This window comes from Neovison vison, chromosome 7 (genome assembly GCF_020171115.1).
Source record: "Neovison vison isolate M4711 chromosome 7, ASM_NN_V1, whole genome shotgun sequence".
In the NCBI taxonomy this organism is placed as follows: Eukaryota; Metazoa; Chordata; class Mammalia; order Carnivora; family Mustelidae; genus Neogale; species Neogale vison.
This window is the reverse complement of record NC_058097.1, coordinates 4,597,620-4,619,934: the sequence shown is the minus strand read 5'-3', so window position 1 is coordinate 4,619,934 and position 22,315 is coordinate 4,597,620. Positions and strand designations below refer to the sequence as shown.

At 45.9% G+C, this 22,315-nt stretch overlaps 1 protein-coding gene across 1 annotated transcript in view; it reads left to right on the top strand.

Moving 5' to 3' along the window:
• The window catches only part of CDH13 (cadherin 13), a 1,000,495-nt gene that overhangs the window by 961,643 nt on the left and 16,537 nt on the right, over positions 1–22,315 (top strand). Inside the window, exon 11 of the mRNA XM_044255654.1 lies at positions 7,963–8,105. Within this exon, the coding sequence (XP_044111589.1) occupies positions 7,963–8,105 (143 nt within the window). The remainder of the gene's footprint in view (positions 1–7,962; positions 8,106–22,315) is intronic.

Genomic DNA, 22,315 nt, shown 5'->3' with positions numbered 1-22,315 from the left:
GACTTGACAGAAGCCAAAATTGGAGTGTCTATGGCATAGAGAAATTTCCAAGCCTTGTAGTCTACTTTTAAGGCAAAGCAAAAACAGAAACAGTGTTCAGGAAGATGGAGAGATCTGCACCCTTCTGCCACTGAGAGGGCCTCTGGCTGATGGGGGCGGCTACCTGGCTCCGTCCGTAGAGCACACGACTCTTGATCTTGGGGCCGTGAGTTCGAGCCCCAGGCTGGGTGTGGGGCTCACTTAACAAGAAGAAGTAAATAAATAAATAAAATTCTTTCTAAAGCCACATGATGCAGGTGGGCTGCTGCTGGTCCACTCAGAGCCTCTGTTTCCTCCTTGGGACAGCGGAGGTGATGATGTCTGCCTCCCAGGGCGATGGGCAGTGACAGACCGTGATGGGCCTCCACTGTGTGGCACCTGGTTGGTGGTCATTGAAGGTGGACTTCCAGCTCTAGGCATGGCAGGAAATAGAAACCTTCATAGCACATGGTGAGTCATGGGGAGCCGATCGGCTTTGCCGCCCTCGTCCCGCGGGTCATTAAGTAAAGATTCGTGCAAGTCCTCATTAAGATCCTCTCTCGCTGCTGGAGGGTGAGTTCCGAAAAAGCAGGGAGGGAACTCACTGCTGCCTACTCACAACCACACTTGGTGTCTGACGCTCTGCCAATATTTATTCCACAAGGAAGTGAACCCTCTCGCGAGAGGGGGTGAAGCCCCCTACCACCTTGCCCGCAAAATGTGTTCCTTTGTGACTTCCAGCTTCCTTAGCTGTACAGTCTCTAGAACTAAAATGGTTCTAGGAGAAATAGGAATTAAATGATTTCCAGAAAGAAGTAGAGCAGCTTTTGCCAGGTTCCCTGTTCTGAGCGCGGACCGTACAGAAACCCGGAAGCAGAGCAGGCCTGAGGCGGGTCTCCAGGAAGGCCTGCTTCCCAGTTCGGACTTGGCTGGCATCTGAAAACTTGGATTTCTAGAGGGTTCTCCCTGTGCTAGGTGAGAAAGGGCGGTTCCCTGAGCCTCCAGTGTTTGTGCAAACAAATGGGGCTTACGCTGAGCACCTGCTTTCCTTCTGGAAAACAGGGATCTTGCTATGTGCCCGGCAGGTGGTGCCGACATGACCAACCCCCAAGGAAAAGCCTGGGGCACGGGGATCCCTAACAAGCAGCCCTGGTGGACAGCACTTTACAACACATTGCTGGGGAATTGAGTGTGTCCAGTGTGACCCCCACGAGAAGGTTCTGGAAGCCGGCACCTGCTCCCCTCCTTTTTGCTCCATGTGCCTGTCCCTTTGCTGGTCTTGCCCCGCATCTTCTCGCTGTAATACATCTTAGCCTTAAGTATGACATCGTGAGACCTGTAGGTCCTTCTAGTGAGTCCCTGAGCCTGGGACCCACTCATCTTTGGGACCTCCGGTGTACGTACTCACCTGAGTCCCTGCTGACATCCCGTAGAAGGTCTGAGCCCACTGAAGGGACTTCTGGAGCAGCATTCACATGGGGGTTTGGCTCTAATAAGAGAGATGGTCTGGAAGTCCTCTTGAGCGAGAGGTCCGTCCATGGGTGGGATGGATGGACACCTCGCGACCAAATTCCTTTAGGGTTCTGCATCATGCAGGATACGGGCCAAAGTGTATGAAAGAAGGCTTACACTTTCTTTCATTCATTCAACAACCAAATGCCCACTCTGCGTGTGCTGACGCTCTTTTAGGTGCAAGACACAGAGGGCTGGGTATGAGGGATGCATTCCCTGCCCCAAGGAGCTCACACTGGCAGCTGGGGAGCCAGCCAGGTGAGGAGACAGGCTTCGGATGGAACATTTCACAGCGGTCTCTCCGGGGACGCAGCCCAGATACCGAGACACACATGAGGACATCTAAGGCAGCCATGTTCCATGAGGCACATGGAAAACCTTGAGGCCAGAATGGATTTGGTGTTTTGAAGGAACCAAAGGAAGGCTGTGTGCCTACAGCTTTGGGAGTGCGAGGAAAGAATCGGGAAATGAGTGTGGAGAGTTAGGGCCTTGGAGTCATGGCCAGGAGTTGGGATTTTAGTCTATGCCCAGTGGGAAGCCATTGGGGGATCCTGAGCAAGGGACCCAGTTTATATAGGATATAAAACTGAAAATACTCCGGTTGCTGTTTGGAGAATGGAATGTAGTATGTAGAATGAAAGCGAGGAGTCAGGTACAGTGCAGCGGTCCAAGCAAAAAATGACCCCACTGCCTTAGCTCCTACCTCCTGCAACAGAGCAGAGATAATGGACCCGCACAAAACCTCCCTCGGTCCACTGCAGGGGCAGGGAGTGGCCTCCTTAGGGATGACCGTGCATTGCTTATTGTTAGAGTGGGAGTCAGAATTTCCAGATGGAACCAACCAGGCCTCACCTCTGGGCCATCTGAAGACGGCAGCCTCCAAGAGAATGGGATGGTCAGAATTGGAATCCGGTAGAGCCTCGTGCAGGATGAGTTCCAGGTTCCGCCAGGGGACTCTGGGATCCCTGGGAGAAGGGGTTCCAGGGAAGGGCTGAGAGACGTCAAGATCTCCTCCACTTTTCCAGCTACTATGTTGCCATGGATGGCCACAGCCCCATGCTGGGCTAGGCAAGCTCTGTCCCCACCTTCCCTCGTCCACATCTGCTGATGGTGGCATCTCCACACCACTGGAGGGTCCCTCCTGTTACTGAGACTGCTTTCTTTGGCCCTGGTGCCCTGGTTGCCCCCCCCCCCCCACCGAGCTTTCTGCAAGCCCTGAACCATGATGGGATTCTCGGATTCACTGGCCTTTTAATCTGGTCTGTATGTATTGTCAGGAGACTTGAAATAGGCCCTTTGCTTTGCTTTGCTATGGAGATCCAGAGCTATCTGAGCCATTTCAAAACAGTATACTTCCTTCTGCTGGAAATTCAATTACCTTCCGCTTCTGTTTTTAAATAAAGTGGTTGATGTGCATCACCCAAGCAGGCACCCCATCTAGCACACAGGGAGCCCGCTGAGCTGGAATTAAGCGGGGAGCTGAGGGTGAGCCTCCTGTTTCCTTTCTTCCCTGTGGCTTTACAGGTCCTTTGCCTCCTTCAGTAGAAATTCAAAATTCCTCTGTTTTCTTCCTTTTCTTGCTTTCCTCTTCCAGACCCTCATCGTCTTTTCCATTTTACTGACTCCTCTCTGAGAGCGAACTACAGTGCTTTAGCCAGACTCCAAGCTAATGCTGGTCCCTGCTCACAGGGAACTTTCGTCCTGGGGTATCACTTCTGGTGACTCCCTCCCCCTTCTGTTTATCGTCCAATGTCAGTCCCAGGGTTCCTACTCTGCTTTACCTCTCCACTGGTATCTTCTGCCCCCTTAGAGAACCAGACGTGTATAATCCTACATCGCAAGTTGATTTCCTGGGTGGTCAGAGTGTTCTGGTAGGTATTTAGCTCACATTAGGGAACTGGTTGAAACAGGGTCTCCCGCTTCTCCGCCGCCTTGCCCCTCCCCTCGCGAACTACAGTGCAGCTCATATGTCGGTCCGAAAAACACCAGCCCTCCTTACAATACGTGATAGCATCCAAGATATTTCTGATGGTTCCCAGACGAGTATTTGCTCTAGATCAGCGCTTCTCTGGTTCTCGAGGCTAACAAAGCCCTAGGGATCTTGGACTGAGTCCCTCTGACATGAGTCCCAACCCAAGTCTCCCTCCTCCAGGTAATCCAAGCTCCCAGTCTATAAACAGATACCCAGACCTCTCCATGTGCATTTTCCTTTATGCTAACACGCCCAAGGGTCCAAAACATGGGAAAGATACCCAGCTTCCTTGTTCTGAATGGATAAGGAGTCAGTAGAATTTGTTGAATGGTCTAGCTTTTGCAAACACTCTAACCTACCGTCAATATCAAATAGTAAATTTCCAAACGTATATATGGATGGCCATAAATGTAATTATATATAAAATATTTGTCTCAGTAGATGGATAGATCTCTATTTAACTAATATATATGGAAGATATATAATTATATATTAGATATCTATACCCACATCTGTATCTGTCTTCCAGTCTCCCTATCTACCTAACTTGCCCATTTCTGGTGCTCTAATACAGCTTCGATCCTCTTGGCTAACCCTGCACTATTAGCAGCGTCTTACTTTGTAATATTTTTAAGTCTAATATAAAAGGAAGACCATGCTAAACCCAGGTGGTTTTGGTATCTGTGCTGAACAACTACGGGTCCCCCATGTCACAGAAAGTGAACCCAAGAAGTTATAGAAGGACCTTGTCAAAGTTGGGCGTCTCTTCTTCCTTCCGTCATGATCTGGGCCCCGCGAGGGTTGAGGCTGGCAGCCCCTGGTTCTGGAAGTCCTTCTGGGTGGATACCTGGCCCTGGCCTCCTTCTGGTTCGTGTGGGGCCCCACGGATAGTAACCTGCTTCCCAGGAGAGGTGTAGGGCCCGAGCATGGTTGGCAGAGCCCAGCCCCTCTTCCCTGCGAGGCCTGACCCTGCTAACCAGCCCACCCCATGTCTGCCGAGACCGATACCCAGAAGAGGCCAAATCCCGACAAACCCTTGAGCAGCTCCTGTGAAGCCACATTACAGACTGAAATGAGTCCCGTTTTTAATTTGATTTTTCTTCCCCTGTAACAAGCAAAGTTCACATTACAGATAAATTGCCCGGAAATTCCAATTTAATAAGTCATGTGCATTTTTCAGGCCTAAAAGCACGGCAAACATCTTGCATGCTGGTATTTTTATATCAAAGGGTTTATTAAAAAGACAGCTTTGAAAATGTCAGGAATTTACATAGAGCATCTGGTGAACCGGTCAGATGGGGATGATTTGACGAAAGGGCCCTTCACCCAGGAAGTGGAAAAGCAGTTTGACTGGTGGTCCCCGGCTGCTCTCCCTCCCCTCTGGGGTAGTAGGCTCTGGCGTGGGGGGAAGTCACGCCAACACTCGGGGCCTTGCCCCCAGCTCTTGGCTTGCATTGCTCAGGAGGGCTCAGGAATGGGACCGGGGAGGTGGGGGAGCTGTATCTGTCCTTCTGTGTCTGTGGCTGGGATTCCAAGCAGAAGCCGCAAGCTGGCATCATGGAGACCCAGGACACAGGCTTGTGTCCCTAAGGTTTCCAATAGGAAGAGACACCCAACAAAGTAAAATAACTACTAGAGGGAAAAAGAATTAAAGCTTCTGAGAAAACACAAGTAAATAGCAACGGTGATGGATACCTGATTTTTTTAATAATTTTTTTCTTTTAGATGGAGAGAGAGAGTGCATGTATATGAGGGGAAGGGCAGAGGGAGAAGGGGAGAGAGAATCCTAAGCAGGCTCCATGCCCAGCACAGAGCCCAACGTGGGGCTCGATCTCACAACCCTGAGATCATGACCTGAGCCAAAATCAAGAATCGATCGTTTAAGCAACTGAGCCACCCAGGTGCCCCTACCTGGTTATTTTTTTAAGGAAGAAAAACAGTGAGTAACTATTGTGTGAAACCCTAAGTCCTTGCTTTCTCCGGGAGGGTGATGTGGACAGGCCTCAGAGCACTGGGCACGGTTCTTAGTGGACAGCCTCCGAGTTCATGTCTGAACTCTCCTCATGCAAGAGAAGCAGCAGAGAAGTTCATCAGACCACGAAACTGTAACATCGTGAGATCAAAACCACGACGAGGGAGAAACAGAGTACTGTTTCTTTGCCAACATGAAAAGCTAGATAATTCATTCCGTTTTTATTTATATTCTAAAGTCTGATTTGAGTAATCAGGGAATAAAATATGGTCCATTTACATTTTTCCTTGTTTCAAATACATGGAACCGCCACAAATCACTCCTGGATCAGCTCCAAACGTGTTACCTGGTAAGACAGGAAACAAACCTTGCCTTTCTTTGCATTTCCCATTTCTCTGATGACTGCAACCCACAGAGGAAGGTTGCCACTGAATGTGCTGGGTGTCCCCAGGGGCCAGGCGCTCTCCATGGCCCGGAGGGACACGGAACGGCCAACACCTGGCCCTGAGCATAAGTAACAAGAAGCACCTCCTTCAGGCCCAGTGCCCACAGTCCCGCACACCCATGCACAATTCCATCTCCGCCACGGCTGCTGTGCTGCTCTGGGCAAGTTGCTAAGCCTCTCTGAATCTTGGTTATCTCACCTTTACAACAGGGACGATACCAACTTCATCTGGTTGTTCAGAACCACAGAAATGGACGGGATGCCAACGAAAGAGTTTGGCGCAGGGCCTAGCACGGTCCACTCGCACCTCATCCTGCCATCACGACTTCTAACCGGGGACTCTTACAAAGTGACTGGGAGGAGGCCTTTCAGCCCGGTCTTAGAAGACAGCAGTTTGCAGGGAGAGACATAAATCCCTATGGAAATGATAGGTGTTTTTAAAGCGGTTCATTCCTACAAGTAATGCATTTCTTCTGTTTTTGAGAAACAAGGAAATGATCACTGAGGCAGCAAAGGAGTATGGGGAAAACTACCTCAGCCCCCCTCATTCCCCGTGCTCCCCGCCACTACTGCACCTTCAGGATGCTGTCTCCCCGGGGCTCTGCTGAGCTGGGGCTCCCCAAACATTCCAGGGGACAGTGCAGATCCCATCCTGGACCTGACCCCAGTGGACCATGGGTGACCTGCTCTGCTGGGGGCCACCCACCTTGTGCCGGGCCCCACCTGGCCCTCACAGCTCCCCATGAGCCCTGGGATTCTCCTGCCTCCCCAAGGAAACGGAAACAGACAAGTAGCTTGCCCAAGGTCACACAGTGAAAGTCCAGGGTTTTCACTCCGACGTCCATGCCTTTTCCTCCCATGTGATGCTGACGACATCCAGGATCCTGTGTGGCCAGGGCAGAGAGGTTCAGAGCAGGCCCCTGACACCCGACAGTCAGGGTGCAAATCCTAAATCACCATGCACTCGCCTCTGACCTTGGCAAAGTGCTTTGTCTGTCTGGGTTGGCTGGTTGACTTATTTTTGCACTGGAACAATATTTATTTTTTTTCTTGGCAAAAACTCAAATGGTGCCCTTTTTAAAAACAAAACAGAAATTCTGTCCCAGACGTTTTTTTGTGTGTGTGTGTGTGTTTTTTAATATTCAAGCAGATTTTAAATGGTAGAAGTTCTATGAAAACTAAGAAATCTACAGCCTGGAGTTTCATAGGAAAAAAGTAAGACAATGAAAAGCTGTATGGCAGCCAGCCTCTCCTCAGTTTCCCCATCTGTGAAATGGGAATGATCATATTATCCGCAAACAGATACCCTGGCTTTTGTGGGATTTACATTCTAGTGAATCTCTCTGTTCCATGTGTTAACTTGTATTGCTCTCTCTTCCTGACCTATCTTCTCATTCTCATTTTCCTCTGGTCTTGGTTCAGACACTGCATCTCCTGTGAGGTCCCCAGGGTTACTCTCCTTCAGAGGGAATGGCCAGTTCCTCCAAGCATCCTTGCTTCCTGCCTGTGCATTCACAGCACCTCTCCCCAGGATCCATACATGGGGCACAGCCAGGGTATTGAAGAAATAGAGCTGGATTTGGATGGCTTTGACTCGGCCTCTTTGAGAACTGGGCCAATACAAGCTCTGTCCTCGCAGGCTTATCATGAGACAGGAAGGAGGCGCATGCCCAAAATATTGAGCAGAGTTGGAGGTCAGCCTCACTTTCTGAATGAACAACTATAACTGCAATGATGTTTTGGATTTATGTAAAGAATTACGTGGCACTGGGGCACCTGGGTGGCTCAGTTGGTTAAGCATCTGCTTTCAGCGCGGGTCATGATCTCAGGGTCCTGGGATGGAGCCCTGCATCAGGCTCTCTGCTCAGCAGGGAGCCTGCTCCTCCTTCTTCTGTGCTTACCTACTCTCTCCTTCTCTCTCTCTCAAATAAATCAAAAAAAGAATTATCTGGCACCCACATGAGAACTTGTTCCCAGTGAATATTTCTTGAATCTGTTCAGAGTGTCACCTGAATGTTGTTTGGGAATTATATTCTTTTTCAGGTATTCCATTTACAAGGACCCAGCAGGCTGGCTGAATATTAATCCCATCAATGGGACCGTTGACACCACAGCCGTGCTGGACCGTGAGTCGCCCTTTGTCCACAACAGCGTGTACACTGCCCTCTTCCTAGCCATCGACAGTGGTGAGTACTTTCCAAAATGCTACCGAGTGTATACTTTTCTGTTATAAATGCATCTTTACATTTTACGTTTCTTCTGGTGACACCCGGAGGTGTTCTTGGGAAGAATAGAATTGTGTAGAGGCAGGGAAGGCAAACATGTAAACATACAGTAAGTCAGTAATACCCCCAAAGCCTGGAATTCTCCAGTCTTTGTCCGATTAGAGGTCAGAGTGGGGAGCTCACAGTCCTTCGTCTTAGGCAGGTGCCGCAGCTCGGGAGGCGCACCGATGCCTTTCATCGTGGCATCATGCCCGCATCTGTGGGACAGTTCTTTCACTTAGGGCAAGTTGAAAGACAGTCCCAGAGGACGTCACCTAACTTGACGGCTGAATTATCCCACAGCTTTTATCCTGTTACCCCAGGTGACTGTGGGAAGACATCAGGTGCGCTCGGCTTGGAGCTTCCTAATCACAGAACCATGGCTTTTCATTCAAGCTACTAAGGCAACATCCACAGACCGTTCTAGAGGCTGGGGTACAGCAGTGAACCAACAAGAACGGCTGTCCTTGTGCAGCTGACACTCCCATGGAGAAAGGAAGCAAATTGAGTAAAATACATAATATGCTTTTTGGGAAAAAGAGAAGCATACGATGTATGTATGAAACCAGGAAGTGGATGAAAGATGGCGGACAGCAGGGAGCCGCAGCTGTAATGAGGCAGCCCTGGGGAGCCTCGCTGCGGCTGCGACATTTGCATAAACACATGAAGGTGGTGGAGATGGGAGCCCTGAAGTTATCTAAGGGAAGGCCAAGGAGGCCATGAGGGCTGGACCAGAGAGAGTGGGTGAGCCAGGCAGGGGGTAGGGATACAGATGGTGTGGAGTCACATGGGCCCTACACCACCCCCTGCTTTCACTGTGGGTGAGACGGACCGCCGGGGCCGAGGCGCAGTAGGGTGCAGTATGACATCATCACGCTGCCCTGTTGAGATCAGACAGAGGGGACAAGAGCACAAGTATGGGAGCCTGTGACAACCTCGGTATGAGGGTAAACTGGGCTGATAATAGGGGAAAGGATGAGAAGTCAGATCCTGGAGGTAGTCTGTTTCAGACACAAAGCTAATAGGATCTGCCATTGGCTGAGATGGGGAGTCAGGGTTGGTCTCGGCGTATGTTAAACAGAGATGTCCATTGGGTCAATCACACCAGAAGTTTTGCTCTCCCTCTTATTCCAAAAAGCCAGTTGCTTGTGGCTAAAGATTCAATTTGAGTCGCACATATGAAAGTGAATATTCACAGGGCCTTTGGTATGTTTGGTATGTGCCCTCATGATGCACAATAACAGGTAAACTAAGACTTCTCAGACCCCATCTCCATATGCTGGGGACTCACATGCAAACCACATACTAGACCAGTGTCTGACAAACACACAATCAAGAGGGCAGGCAATAGGCAGAGAAGGCTTCACAACGAAGTCAACCTTTGAGTTTGGCCTGGAAGGGCAGGTAGGATTTGGGTAAGTGTCAGGGGAGGAGGCAGAGGGGCCTGAGAACACAGAGCAGAGGAATCAAAACTGGAAGGGAGTGTGGTGTGGGTGGTAAGAGAGGGAGAGAGAAAAGCTGCATCCACTCTGTGTAGACAAGTGGAAATCTATTTGGATGTACATTGAAAAGTCCTGTCTTCAAAGCATCGCAACATCCAGACAAGTCTTGCTGGAGCCGGCAGCCAAAAGATTGCCTTAGTTTTCGAGGGAGAAATTGCATGATGAAATAGCCCACAGACATTCATCCACACGCACTGTGCTTGGTCCCGGAGTCTTGGAGTTGAATAATTCATGGTTCCTGTGCTCCATGTGCTAATGAGTGATTTGGGGAGTTAGGCCAGTAAGCACAAGACTACAGAGCAATGTCATCCCTATTCTGATGGACCTAAGCCCAGAGGAGCCCCTGGTCCTCCCTTGGGGGTGGCCACAGGGAGCTTATTGGTTACGGGGATAAGGATAAGTTGAGAAAAGGTAATGCACTTTTGTAATTCCATCCCCATTTCTTTTTTATCTTAATGCCAGTACAGCTAACCTACAGAATAATATTAGCTCCATGTGTACAATATAGAGATTCCACACTTCCATGCATCACTCAGTGCTCATCACAGCAAGTAGTCTCCTTAATCCCCAGCCCCCTTTTCACCCAGCCCCCCACCTCCCCTCTGGTTACCATCAGTTTGTTCTCCATAGTTAAGGGTCTGTTTCTTGGTTTGTCTCTCTCTTTTTTTCCCTTTTGCTCATTTGCTTTGTTTCTTAAATTCCACATAGGAGTGAGATCATACGGTATTTGTCTTTCTCTGACTGATCTCGCTTAGTGTTATAGTCTCTAGATCCATACATGTCAGTGCAAATGGCAAGACTTCATTCTTTCTGTTGGCTCACTAGTGTTCCATTGTGTATACAGACCACGTCTTCTTTATCCAGTCATCAATCAGTGAACCCCTGGGCGGCTTCCATATCTTGGCTATTGTAAATAATGCTGCAATAAACATAGGGGTGCATGTAGCCCTTTGAATTAGTGTTTTTGTATTTTGAGGGGTACCACCAACAGTGCATGAGAGCTCCTTTCTCTCCACATCCTCACCAACACCTGTTGTTTCTTGTGTCTTTGATTTTAGCCATTCTGACAGGTGTGAGCATCTCATTGTGATTTTGATGATGATTTGTGATGTTGAGCATCTTTTCATGTGTCTGTTGGCCATCAATATGCCTTCTTTGGGGGAAAAATGCCTATTCACGTCTTCTACCCATTTTTAATTGGATTATTTGGTTTTTGGATGTGGAGTTGTATTGGTTCTTTATATATTTTGGATACTAACCCTTTATTGGATATGTCATTTGCCAATATCTTCTCTCAGTCAGTAGGTTGCCTTTTAGTTTTGTTAATGAGAAAAGGCAAGGCATTCTAAAAGAGAAGCCTGGAAGAATATGCACAGGTAGCACACTGAGAAGGCTTGCATGGTAGGCTCCACATGTACGAAGCTAAGAGCAGAGAGTTGGCCAAGCACCCACTGCTCTAAAGTTGGTACTAGGCCTTGTGTTGAATGCCTGGCTGCTCTCACAGTGCCTGATTTAGAGCAGGCATTCAACAGATCTGCAGAATAGATCCCAAACTGGATCATGAAATGCTCCATATGCTATGCCAAAGGCTTTGATCTGATTACAATTAATCTTTGGGCTTTAGAAAGATAACCCCCAATGTAGAAAATGCACAATGATGACGTGGGAGGCAGGGAGGCATTCTAATGCTGGGGCAGAAATCAGGGTAAGGGAAGCATGAAGCAGTGAAGTGACTTCAGATGGAGCAAGTCTAGAGTCAGGAAGTACACTGAAAGCCATAGCTGGTGTCTTAGTTGCAAGGGTTAAGTTGTGCCTGGTGGCAATAGAAATGGACCAGAGAGGATGGGTCTAGAAAACATCTGGAAGGAAGAAGCAAGACTCTGAAAAACATACATGGTCAACATAAAGTATAAAAAGGTGATATTCAGTTTTCTAGTCCAGAAACCAGGGATGATTATTCCATTGACAGAAGTGAGATGGTTTCAAAAGATCATTCCAGTGTTATCTTCATGGGGTGCATGTTGAGATGATGTCCCATGAGACTAAAGTAGAGGTAAGGAGGTTTCTCTTAGAGAGTCACCCACGCAAAAGAGATGGGAGCCATCAGAACAGGTAAGTTTTGTAGAAGGAACGGTCTAGACAGGAGTGCTAAGGTCATAAACAGGGGGTGACAATAAGTCAAGAATATTTAAAATGCTGTTTGAATTTAAAAGTGCCCATATTTAGTATCAATTAAAGCAATCATTTCAGAGTTCTGAAAAGTCCCTGTATTTGTAGAGAAAATACTCCGCTAAGAACAGCATGAAGAAAGGTGGAAATACTGCAAATACAGTTGTCATTGCCTTGAGATATTTTATGCAATTATTCATCAAAAACAAACAAATAAACAAACAAACAAACCTGGAAGTGAAGTACACTTTAATTTTTGCGGCAACAAGAGCCTTCTCTCCAGGTATCACTAGGCAATCTGCTTATAGACTCTGAGGCTCAGTTTCAACTTCTACAAAATGAGGAAGATAATTCCTACTTAGAAGGTTGTTGTGAGAAATGAGAAAGAGAAGTGCCATCCCCTCTACACTCACCATCGAAGGCCATATTAAATGTTCAATAAATGTTAATCTCACCCCAGTGGGGGTTATAGAAAGGAAAGAATGGAGCCAAGAATGGTCCGAAGAAAAATATAGTGTGAAATCTCCTTTTTGTCTAACTCTTTTAATACTAATATCAAACAACCAAATTCAAAATCTGGTGTCACAGATGTTTCCAAAAGGACGAAATGTCCCCGAAGATGTAAGGATAAATAGAAAACAGGTTGGCATTAATATACACAACCATCATTAGAGATGATAATCTTGAACAAGGCCCAAAAGACTTAGAGTAAAAAGAGCATAAATTTTAAAAGACCTCATGAATCAAAGGAACTTTTGTTTGAAGGCTTTTTGTCTCACTGAAAACTTCTCTCTAGGTATTATGTTGAACCAGGAAAAACCAACACGTACCTATTAGATCAAAGTTAATAGTGTAACTGATGTCTCAACTTTAGACAAAGGAAGCATTTGATTTTATTTAATTTATAGAAATTCAGTGTATTTGATGAAATGAAAGAATACAGATTTTTTTTTGTCATATCACACTAGGAAAGCTAAAGCAAAATAAAAGGATTTTCTCCAAACAAAGAGTCACTTAGGAATTTATATCAAAACATGCTGATAAAAGATATGTGTGTAGGATCTTCCAAATAGGAAGTAGTAGATTACTGTCCCCACTGCAAAAACTAGGAAAATCAGGGTAGATGACAAAAGTCTTTAATTTTAAAGATATCAGAGAGTCGCAGAAGCCAGGAAGCCTCAATCAATGAAAATATCAAAAAGGGAAGAAGCATTCTAAAAAAAAATGTATAAGACAGCTAGCCATTTCTTCTCTCTGGGGGCCTTTTCTGATTCTGGGGGGAGAGTCAGGCTTGACCCAGGCAGAGGCCCTAAAATGAAGGGAAATAAACCAGCAATCCTTGTAACAGTCATGTGGAGCTTGTGTGCCAAAGTGAAAACCTGAGGGCCCTTAAACACACGGCTGCTTTCCCCCTCCCATGGACAAATACCCTTTAAAGGACAGAGTGAAATCTCCTGGGGTTTTACAGAAACAAGGACCTACCAGAGGAAGCCAACCTATGTTAAATGTACAAACCATTCTCTCTTTAAGACATTTGCCAGATTTCAAAGGTACAAAGTGGTGGAAGATGGGATGGCTGGTGCTGTAGTCTGAATGTTTGTGTCTCCCCCCCCCCCAAAACTCACGTGTTGAAACCTAATCCCTAGTGTGATGGCATTTTGAGGTAGGGCCTTTGGGGGATGCTTATGTCATGCAGATAGAAGCCTTTGTAAGTAGGATGAATGCTCTTATAAAAGAGACCCCAAAGAGTGCCTCTGCCCCTCCTGCCATATGAGGACACAGCAAAAAGACTCTGTGTTGAAAATCACAAATCACTGCTAAGAGAAGTTTTAATCCTATTAAATAGAGAGATATACAATGTTCATGGATTGGCAGTCTCAATGCTACTGAAATGTGAATTCTCTCCAAACTGACGTAAACGTTTTAACATGATACCGAGCAGAATCCCAGGTCTCTGTTTTGAGGTGAAGGAGAGGAAGTGGATTGTAAAATTCTTACGGAAATATAAGGCACTAACAATAGCCAAGGCAATCTTGAAGAATACATTGGAAGACTTACACCATGATATATTCTGACCTATTAGAAAGAAAAAAAAAAAAAGGTAAAGAAAAATTATGTGATGTTTGCACAAAGACAGGAAAAAACTGATCAGTGAAGTAGATTAGAGAGTTTAGAAGCCGATAACCCGCACACACAGTCCATTTGTCACTAGGACATGGTGGCTTCAAACAAGAAAGCATGGTCTCTGCAACAAAAGTACTGGGTTAATTGAATATGCATATGAAAAAATCTATCCTGCCTCTTCTCTTAGACCATAAACAATATACAATACTCAACTCTAAATATATTATGAGCCAAAAAGTAAAATAATATCTCTTGTAGAGAAAAACATATGACAATATAATTGGTATCCTTGACAGAGTTGAAAGATTTTGCAACCAAGACACAAACATATTCACTACAAAAAGGGGTAAAAAATGGCAGATTATGTTAAAATTAAAAACTTCAGTTCAAAGGGTATCATTAAAAAAGCAATAAGGGTAATCCACAAAGTAGAAGGTATTTATAATACAAAGAAATCCTACCATCTGTAAGCAAAAGATACAACCCAAAGCAACACAGGGAAGGAACTGGAACAGGCACTTCTACAAACGGCAGCAAAACAGAAGAGATGCACAACTTCATTAATCAAAGAAATAAAAAGTAATTTGTGTAGCTATAAATTAAAATGCAAATTAATCCAGAAAATACAGTGAAATCCAGAAGCACAGTGACATACCCACAAAATAGTTGATCTGGCCAATGAAACACACCAAAAGCTGGCAAGGATATAAAATAATTGGAAGTCTCCTGTCCAGCTGGTAGAGGGGTAAGTTGGTTACACCACTTTGGAAACCAGAAGTATCAACTAAGGCTTAAACTTTGTCCACCCTATGATTCAGGAATTACATAGCTATTTATCCAACGGAATTGTGGCTGTGCATTCACCAAAACACGTGTGCCAGAATGTAAATAACAACAGTATTCATCGTAGCCCCCAAACTGGAAGATATTCAGATGCCCTCTAAGAGTGGAATAGGTCGATTGTGGAACGTTCACACAATTGAATCTGTACGACATGGAGAATGAATGATCTGCAACTCTTCACAGCAACACAGATGAATCTCAGAAACGTAGCACTGAACCACAAAAGGCCGGTCAGAAGACCACATCCTGAACAATTCCATCTATAAAAAGCTGAAACACAAGCAAAGATCATCACCACCACTAGCTTACCCGGTGGATGTGTTTCTTGATCCTCTTGTATTGGACGACGCGGGTGGGTTCAGATTGTAAAAACTCTTCAAGCTGTATATTTTAGAAACATAAGTGTTTCTCTATTCCAATAAAAACTAAGCAAAACTCATACAAACACACACACACACACACAACTGCTCAGAGAGTGTGTACTGGGCCCACTGTCCCTTCCCCAGGAGGGCTGTAACCTTTCATGCATTCTCCAAGTACCTGCGTGCCCTAGAGTCAGACTCTTGACATCCTCCTGCTCTGTGGAAGGACAGTCTCCGCTGCGGATGGGCTGATACTGCCAGGAAAGGCGAGAGGCAGGTTGTCTGCAGAGGGAACAAAGCAAAGCTCGCATTCTCAGGTGGCCCACGATATTTTGCAAAAGGCAGAAGAACTGCCATCTTCTTTTCCTACACACCACTCTGCGGATCCAGTTAGAACAATGACCAGGCAACACCAACAGAGATTTTTCTTTCAGGTACCTCTTAGAGATGGGAGACTGTGGGATCAGGATGAAGGAATACAAAATGACAGAATCAGGGTTGGAAATCTGTTCTGGGGTTAACAGAAAAAAAAAAAAAAAATCTTTGGACCTATTTGCTTGGGTCCACCAAGCAAATGCCCAGGTTTAGATAATTTGGGGAGGAAAGGCACTTTGGTCCGTTCCTACGAAGAACAGCTAGGTTATAACCTACAGGACAGGCAAGGGTATACCAGGTACTTTTCATAAACTGTTAACAATTTTAATGAGTTACAAATCACCTAATAGTGCGGTCCCATTATAACTGAAATGCTTCTGTTTTGCTAAAACCAGAACTAGCTGTAGTTCAATGATTGGAAAAATAAAGCATTTAATCCTATAGACTAATAAGGTATGACCTTTTGTGTTGGCAAGCATTTTATCTTTGGAGATGAATATCATCATTTACCTTATGTGGTCCAGATTTTCTGAAAAGGTTAAGATAGTGCCTGTCAGAGCACAGGAACTCTTCTGTTAAAGACTTCAGTGAACACAGAATTGCTAGACTTTCTTTAAAAGGGGGTGGGGTGGGTAATAATAACTATTAAGGAAAATACCAAGAGGGAGAGAGAACATTCGAGAATGTAGTAAGATGGGATCCCTTTGGGGATGTGCTGACAATGGGGCAAATAGAAGCAATTAACACTGGGCCAATCCCTGTGTGATTATCGCTCCTGCTCAGGTAATCACCAGAAAGGTCAAATGTTAGTCTCACTGTCTTATGTGGGCTGAAAACTGTCACAAGCAATTTCTCCTAAGAGTTCTGAAATCCCACAGGCCATGGTCATGGGCAGGAAAGGCAGGGCCAGCTGCTGATACCAGGCTTACCGTCTTTTGCTCAGAATTCCATTAGGCTGGCCCTCCTGCCTTCTTCTTCCCCATAACCTCATCTTTCTCCCCCTCCTTCTGTTCTCAAATTGTACATGCCTCAGCATTCCATGACTGTTATCAATGGCCCTCATGGCCTCAGAGAAGATCTAAGTCATGACTCTAAACACTAAAGACAAATATTTTCTTCAGTGGAGCCCAGGTGCCCTTGCTCCCACCACCCATGCTTTGCAGAGAATTTAAAGGAAAAAGGCAGCAGTGGGGATGGGGGGGAGCAGGGATCCATTCTAGTTCTTCCTGGAGCTCAGTGGGTGTGAGATAGTTGGAGGCAGGAAGCCCAGACTGTCTTCAGCATCCCTATTAAGTCTTGCTATGATTATCGAAGTGGCCCTTTCCCTATCTATTTTCATTTTGAAGAATAGGGGGAAGGATAGCATAAAAACAAGCCAAATTATCACTAAATTCGGCAGCATGTTCTCATGACTTAGCAACTTGTCTGAAGTATATTGGAGTCTGCCAGTGAAAAATGTGATGTGGGTTCCCAAGAAGACACAGATATAGAATCAGGCAGAACAGCTGTAAGATTAAAATGGAATGCAGTGAGATGATGGTTTTTCATAGGCTAAGATATATCGTGTCCCAACCTGCCTTTTCCCTCGGTCCCCTATGTAGTAGATGTTCTGATCATGCCGGTTGACTCAAAATGGAAATACTGTGCAGAGTACGTTGAGATTGGTTAAAAGTGGGGAGGGGGATGTTGTGCAGCCCCATTGTGAGATGCCTACCAAAAATCAAGAGCCCCAAACTGGGGATGGTGGGGACCCAAACTTCCAACAGATGCCCAGATCCGTGGTTTTTCTCTCTTTAGGGACCCACCAAGTTCTAGATTGCGTGGGGGATGCAGTAAGATCGTTTCGATTAATTCTACTTAAAATACGCTAGTTGGGATAAAATCAAGCCATTAGTTATGATGGCAACACAATTAAGCCAGTTTAACACCCCTTATCTCAGCTGTTACAGTAATTGAGGAAGAAAAATAAATTGAAGACCCAGCCATCATTCCTCGTTACTTCAAGTACCAGTAAAATATCAATCACGTCGAAAACACCCGCTTCAATTTTGTCACTGACAAAATGGCCCAATAAAGAACTCTTGAGATCGCGTAATAGAGAGACGGCGCCCAGAGTCATCTGTTGCAGCACGTGCAGGCTGCTCTCTCTGGACATGAGCCAGCTCCCCATCCTCCCTGGACCACCACAGGTGCGAGACGTAGGCACTGTCTGCCTCAGTTTCCCTCCCTGCCTGGTTGTGGTAAGGACTGGGAATCGTGAATGCAAAGTTGCCGGCATCTTGTTAACACCTAACAAAGAGTTAAGCCAGCTGATTTGAACTGAGTTACGGACTGATTTCCCAAACATATCAGCCTCCTGATGCTTGTACACCACCCATCCCGATCCCGTTCCCGTTCTGCGGTGCGTGCGGGTTCCTGAGTCCAGCCCTCCCGCCCCTGCTGCCGCGTCCCCACAGCTTTGGTGCCCAGTCCCCCCCTTCTGTGCCTGCAACAAATTTCCTCTTTCATCAAAGCCATTCTCCTGCTTTAAAGTCTTTGACTGTCTTCCCACAAAATAGCCGTGTGATTTCCTCCTCCCAGAACAAGTTCTCGCTCTCCAAAAGTATTCTCATTTCCTGCACACGCAGATGCCGTCTCCTCACAAAGCCTTCTGATCTACCAGCAGGCAGTACGTCATTCAGGCCACAAACTCCCACTACCCTTTAGCCTCACGTCTCCCCACACTGGACCGTCCTACATCGGTGTATGTGTATCTGTTCCTGCCTGGGGGGCCGCTGACTTCTGCGCAGGGGCAGCCAGGCACAGAGCAGAGTCCTAGTAAATGATTTCTGATTGTGTGAATGAAATGAGACCAGCCTGTCTAATCATGACCTCCAAATCAACTTCTTCTCCCTTCTTTTTTTATTTTTCTCCTCTTCTCTAAAGTCAGTAATGCGGAAACACAGCAAAAAAACCAAAATGTTGAATTTTTTTAAAAAACGGCTCAGACTTCAGATTCCGGTCTCCTCTGAAAAGATGTTCAATTTCGAGTTAACCGTGAATAATTGCCTCGGTTCTACATTTAGAATTACGCGTGGAAACCTGGCATGATATTTTGCGAATCTACTTTCTGGCCAGGTTCTAGATTGGTTTACTATTGAATTTTTTTTAAATGTCCAGTGAAATTGGCAAGCTCTCCAATAACAAAGCAATTTTCTAAATGCTTATGAATTTAAAAGCAACAAGATTCTTGTTGTCGAAAGCGAAAAGCCAAAGCAAAGAAGACATGGGCAGAACGCAACCATACAAAGGATCCTCTCATCTAGAAGAACCCTACTTCTACTTGTAAGCAACGGTACAGGTTACTGTAGAAGCCTGTTCGTAGGAATTAAAAGAGGTGGTAATTCTTGGCTCACAGCAGCTTAGTGGAGGGAGTTTGCGGAGTTATCGGTAGGGAGTTGCCCCTACAGATAAGCCTCAGAAACTAGGCAGAGCACCCGTATTCTCTCAGGAACCCACACCTAAACTCATATTAAATCAACCCATCCTCCTGATTTTCCTCCCAAAATGGAGTCCTCAAGCTTCCTTGAGACATCAGCGGAGGTCTCTCTCCTTGTCGCGGGTGTGGGCTCCCTACCCTGAGCCCCAGTTCCACAGACCCCATCCTACACATCCTTTTTTCCTCCCCTAGGTGGGACAAGGGGGGGCTGGAATACAGACAGGGTCACTGCTCCCCTCAGAACAGAAGCAATAAGGAGACTGAGGCCCATGGAAGTAAGAATATATAGGACTCGTGTTCAGAAAGAACAATTCATCATTAGCTTTTTCAAGTCAACCTAAATGAATTCAAAAACCCACTGATGGCCTGTAACATATCAGGCCAGAGAACAGTCCTGATGCTCAGAGCTCACGGGGCTCAGGAATGAGCTTCCTGCTTCCCAGCCCCCTGTCTCTCTTTTCCTGCATTTTCTTCTTCATGTAGGCAAACACACTTTCCTACTCCCCATATAAAACCACTTGCACTCATGCCTCCCAAAGTAGGACCCATACCGCATGCCTCTACACCCAGCTCAGGGAAGTGAGACCAAGTGGGACCAGTGATTAGAAAAATCTCCTGCATCCCTATACTTCACCGAGCCAGCTCAGGAAGGTCATGCTCAGATCCTAGTGTTCTGTGGGTACAAAGCCAACCTGTCCAGCAGTGCCAAGGACAGCAACCCTATTCCTCTGAGGGGACTCTCTTGAGTACATGCATCTGGAGGACGTCAGCACAGGAAGACATGGTCCCTTCCACACAGATGTTCACAGCAGCCTTTTTCCTATCAGACAAGAAGGTGGAAAGCGCCCACGGGCCCATCCAAATATGGTCTGGCCCTGGAAGGCAGAATCACTCAGCCATAAAAAGGAAGGAAGTGATTCACGCAACAACGTGACTGAACCCCAGAAACATGATGCCAAGTGAAAGAAGCCAGACACAAGAGGCCACGTACTCTATGATTCCATTGATAGAAGCTTCCAGAAAACACAAATCTGTAGAGACAGAAAGTCCATCAGTGGTTGCCTAGAGCTGGACGTAGGTATGGCGAGTTCCTACAAACGGGCCCCTGGTTTCTTTTCTGGGGCGATGGAAGAAAGGTTCTAAAATTAGGTGATAATGATAAGCACAGCCCTGTAAATTCACCAAACGTCAATTTATTGTTAAAAAAAACAAAAACAAAAACAAACAAATAAAAGGGTGAGAGAAAAGAATGTTGCATCAAGGAAATATTTTTAAATCCCTGTATAACTTTTGAATTTGTTTCTGTTTCTGATTCTAATAATGGTCATGGTTATTGTAAAGCAAATTGACAAAAGAAGAGTATTATTTTAATGTCAATTACCTGGAGAGATAATCACCATTTAGGCTTCAGTATATTTCTTTCTAACCTTTCTCCATTTCTAATTATTGTTTTTTAATTAGGATTACACTATGTTTCTAGTTGTACCTCTTACTAACAAGATATTTTATATATATATATAACATCTGAGTGATTGATTCTATCAGAAAAAATCTCAGTGGGATGCTTGGGTGGCTCAATCATTAAGCGTCTGCCTTCGGCTCAGGTCATGATCCTGGGTCCTGGGATCGAGTCCCACATCGGGCTCCTTGCTCAGTGGGGCGCCTGCTTCTCCCTCTGCCTGCTGTTCTCCCTGCCTGTGCTCTCTCACTCTCTCTTTCTCTCTAATAAATAAATAAAATCTTCAAAAAAAGAAAAAAGAAAAAAGCTCAGTATTTTCTGGCTGAAGTGGAAATCCTGTTTGCTCAGGATTCTGAATAAGATAAAATAAAATAAAATACCTATGAACAAAGGTGTCCTAGACCGTCTGTCAGAAGGGCGGACACTCAGCCATACTCACAGGCCCTACAATGCCTTCAGTGTGGAGGTAGGTGTGTTTCTCTGGAAGCAAGACTATGACCTTCACCAAATTCCCAAAGGGGAACCCACTTCCCGTTCCATTTTTTTTTTTAAAGATTTTATTTATTTATTTGACAGACAGAGATCACAAGTAGGCAGAGAGGCAGGCAAAGAAAGAGTGGGGAGCAGGGTCCCCACCAAGCAGAGAGCCCCATGCGGGGCTCAATCCCAGGACCCTGGGATCATGACCTGAGCCTAAGGCAGAGGCTTTAACCCACTGATCCAACCAGGCACCCCTTCCTGTTCCATTTAAAACCCACTGCCAAGAATGGTTCCTCTCTCAGGAGCCCTTCCCGCTCCTCCCCTACAAAGACAGAAACTTGCACAACCACAGGCAAATCCCTCCACTCACTGAAGGACATCCGTCCTCTGATCCTTATGCAGCTACCCTGAGAATACGGCCCCCGGGCTCCTCTGGTGGGGAGGAGGAATCACAATTCTAGCTCCATATCCTGGGAGTTTTGCTCAATTTGAGGCTTTTTCCCTATCGAAGTAGAAATTCCACATAGGACGGCCCAGTCTCAACCATGCTTTGGTTCTGACATGGGGTCCTGCAGAGTAGTCCCTGGGGGGTCGGTGGTTGCTGTTGGGAAGGGGAGAGAAAAGGTGAGGTTTTTATCGTGTGTCATGAAACCCAGAAGTTCCAATATTTCCTGGGCACCCCCGGAGCTCCTGGAGCCGAATGGGCTGGTGAAGAGTCTTTATATTCTGAATTGCGTCTGAATTTTGGATGGTGACTTTTCTCCATCCTGTGACGTCAACTGGGAGAGGCTGTTTTCCTGAAGACTGTGAGAGTGCAGTCTTCCCCTTATCGATGAGAAAACCAAGCTCATTTTCCTTGAGTTCAGAAGAAGACATCGCCAGCCTAGTCCGGGAATGACACACAGGAAAACGAAGACAGTCGTATAATTAAGTTCACGAAAGGCTGATGCGTACGGCCGTATTTCAAATACTCATAATGCCTTCTCATCCATTCTACCAAGTGACGGCTCTTCATAATATATTCAGAGTGAAAAAATATAATGGATTCCTCTGAGATACTCAATTATTCAATAAAAAAAAAGAAAAAGAATTTTTCAGTAAAGAAATTCAACCAAATGACTAAAGCTGACAGGGAAAAACCAACCTCCAAGTAATTATGCATTTCTTTTGAGTTCTGGCTCCAACAAAGGTTGATGATGTGCCACCATTAGGAACAGTCATCCCTCTGCTGATGAATGACGTTGGTGTTTCGACGTTAACGGGTATTTATTAGAATGTTTACTCTGAAAATGTCATTGGGTGTTGATATATTTCAAGTTCCACCAGCCCGGCTGAAAAAA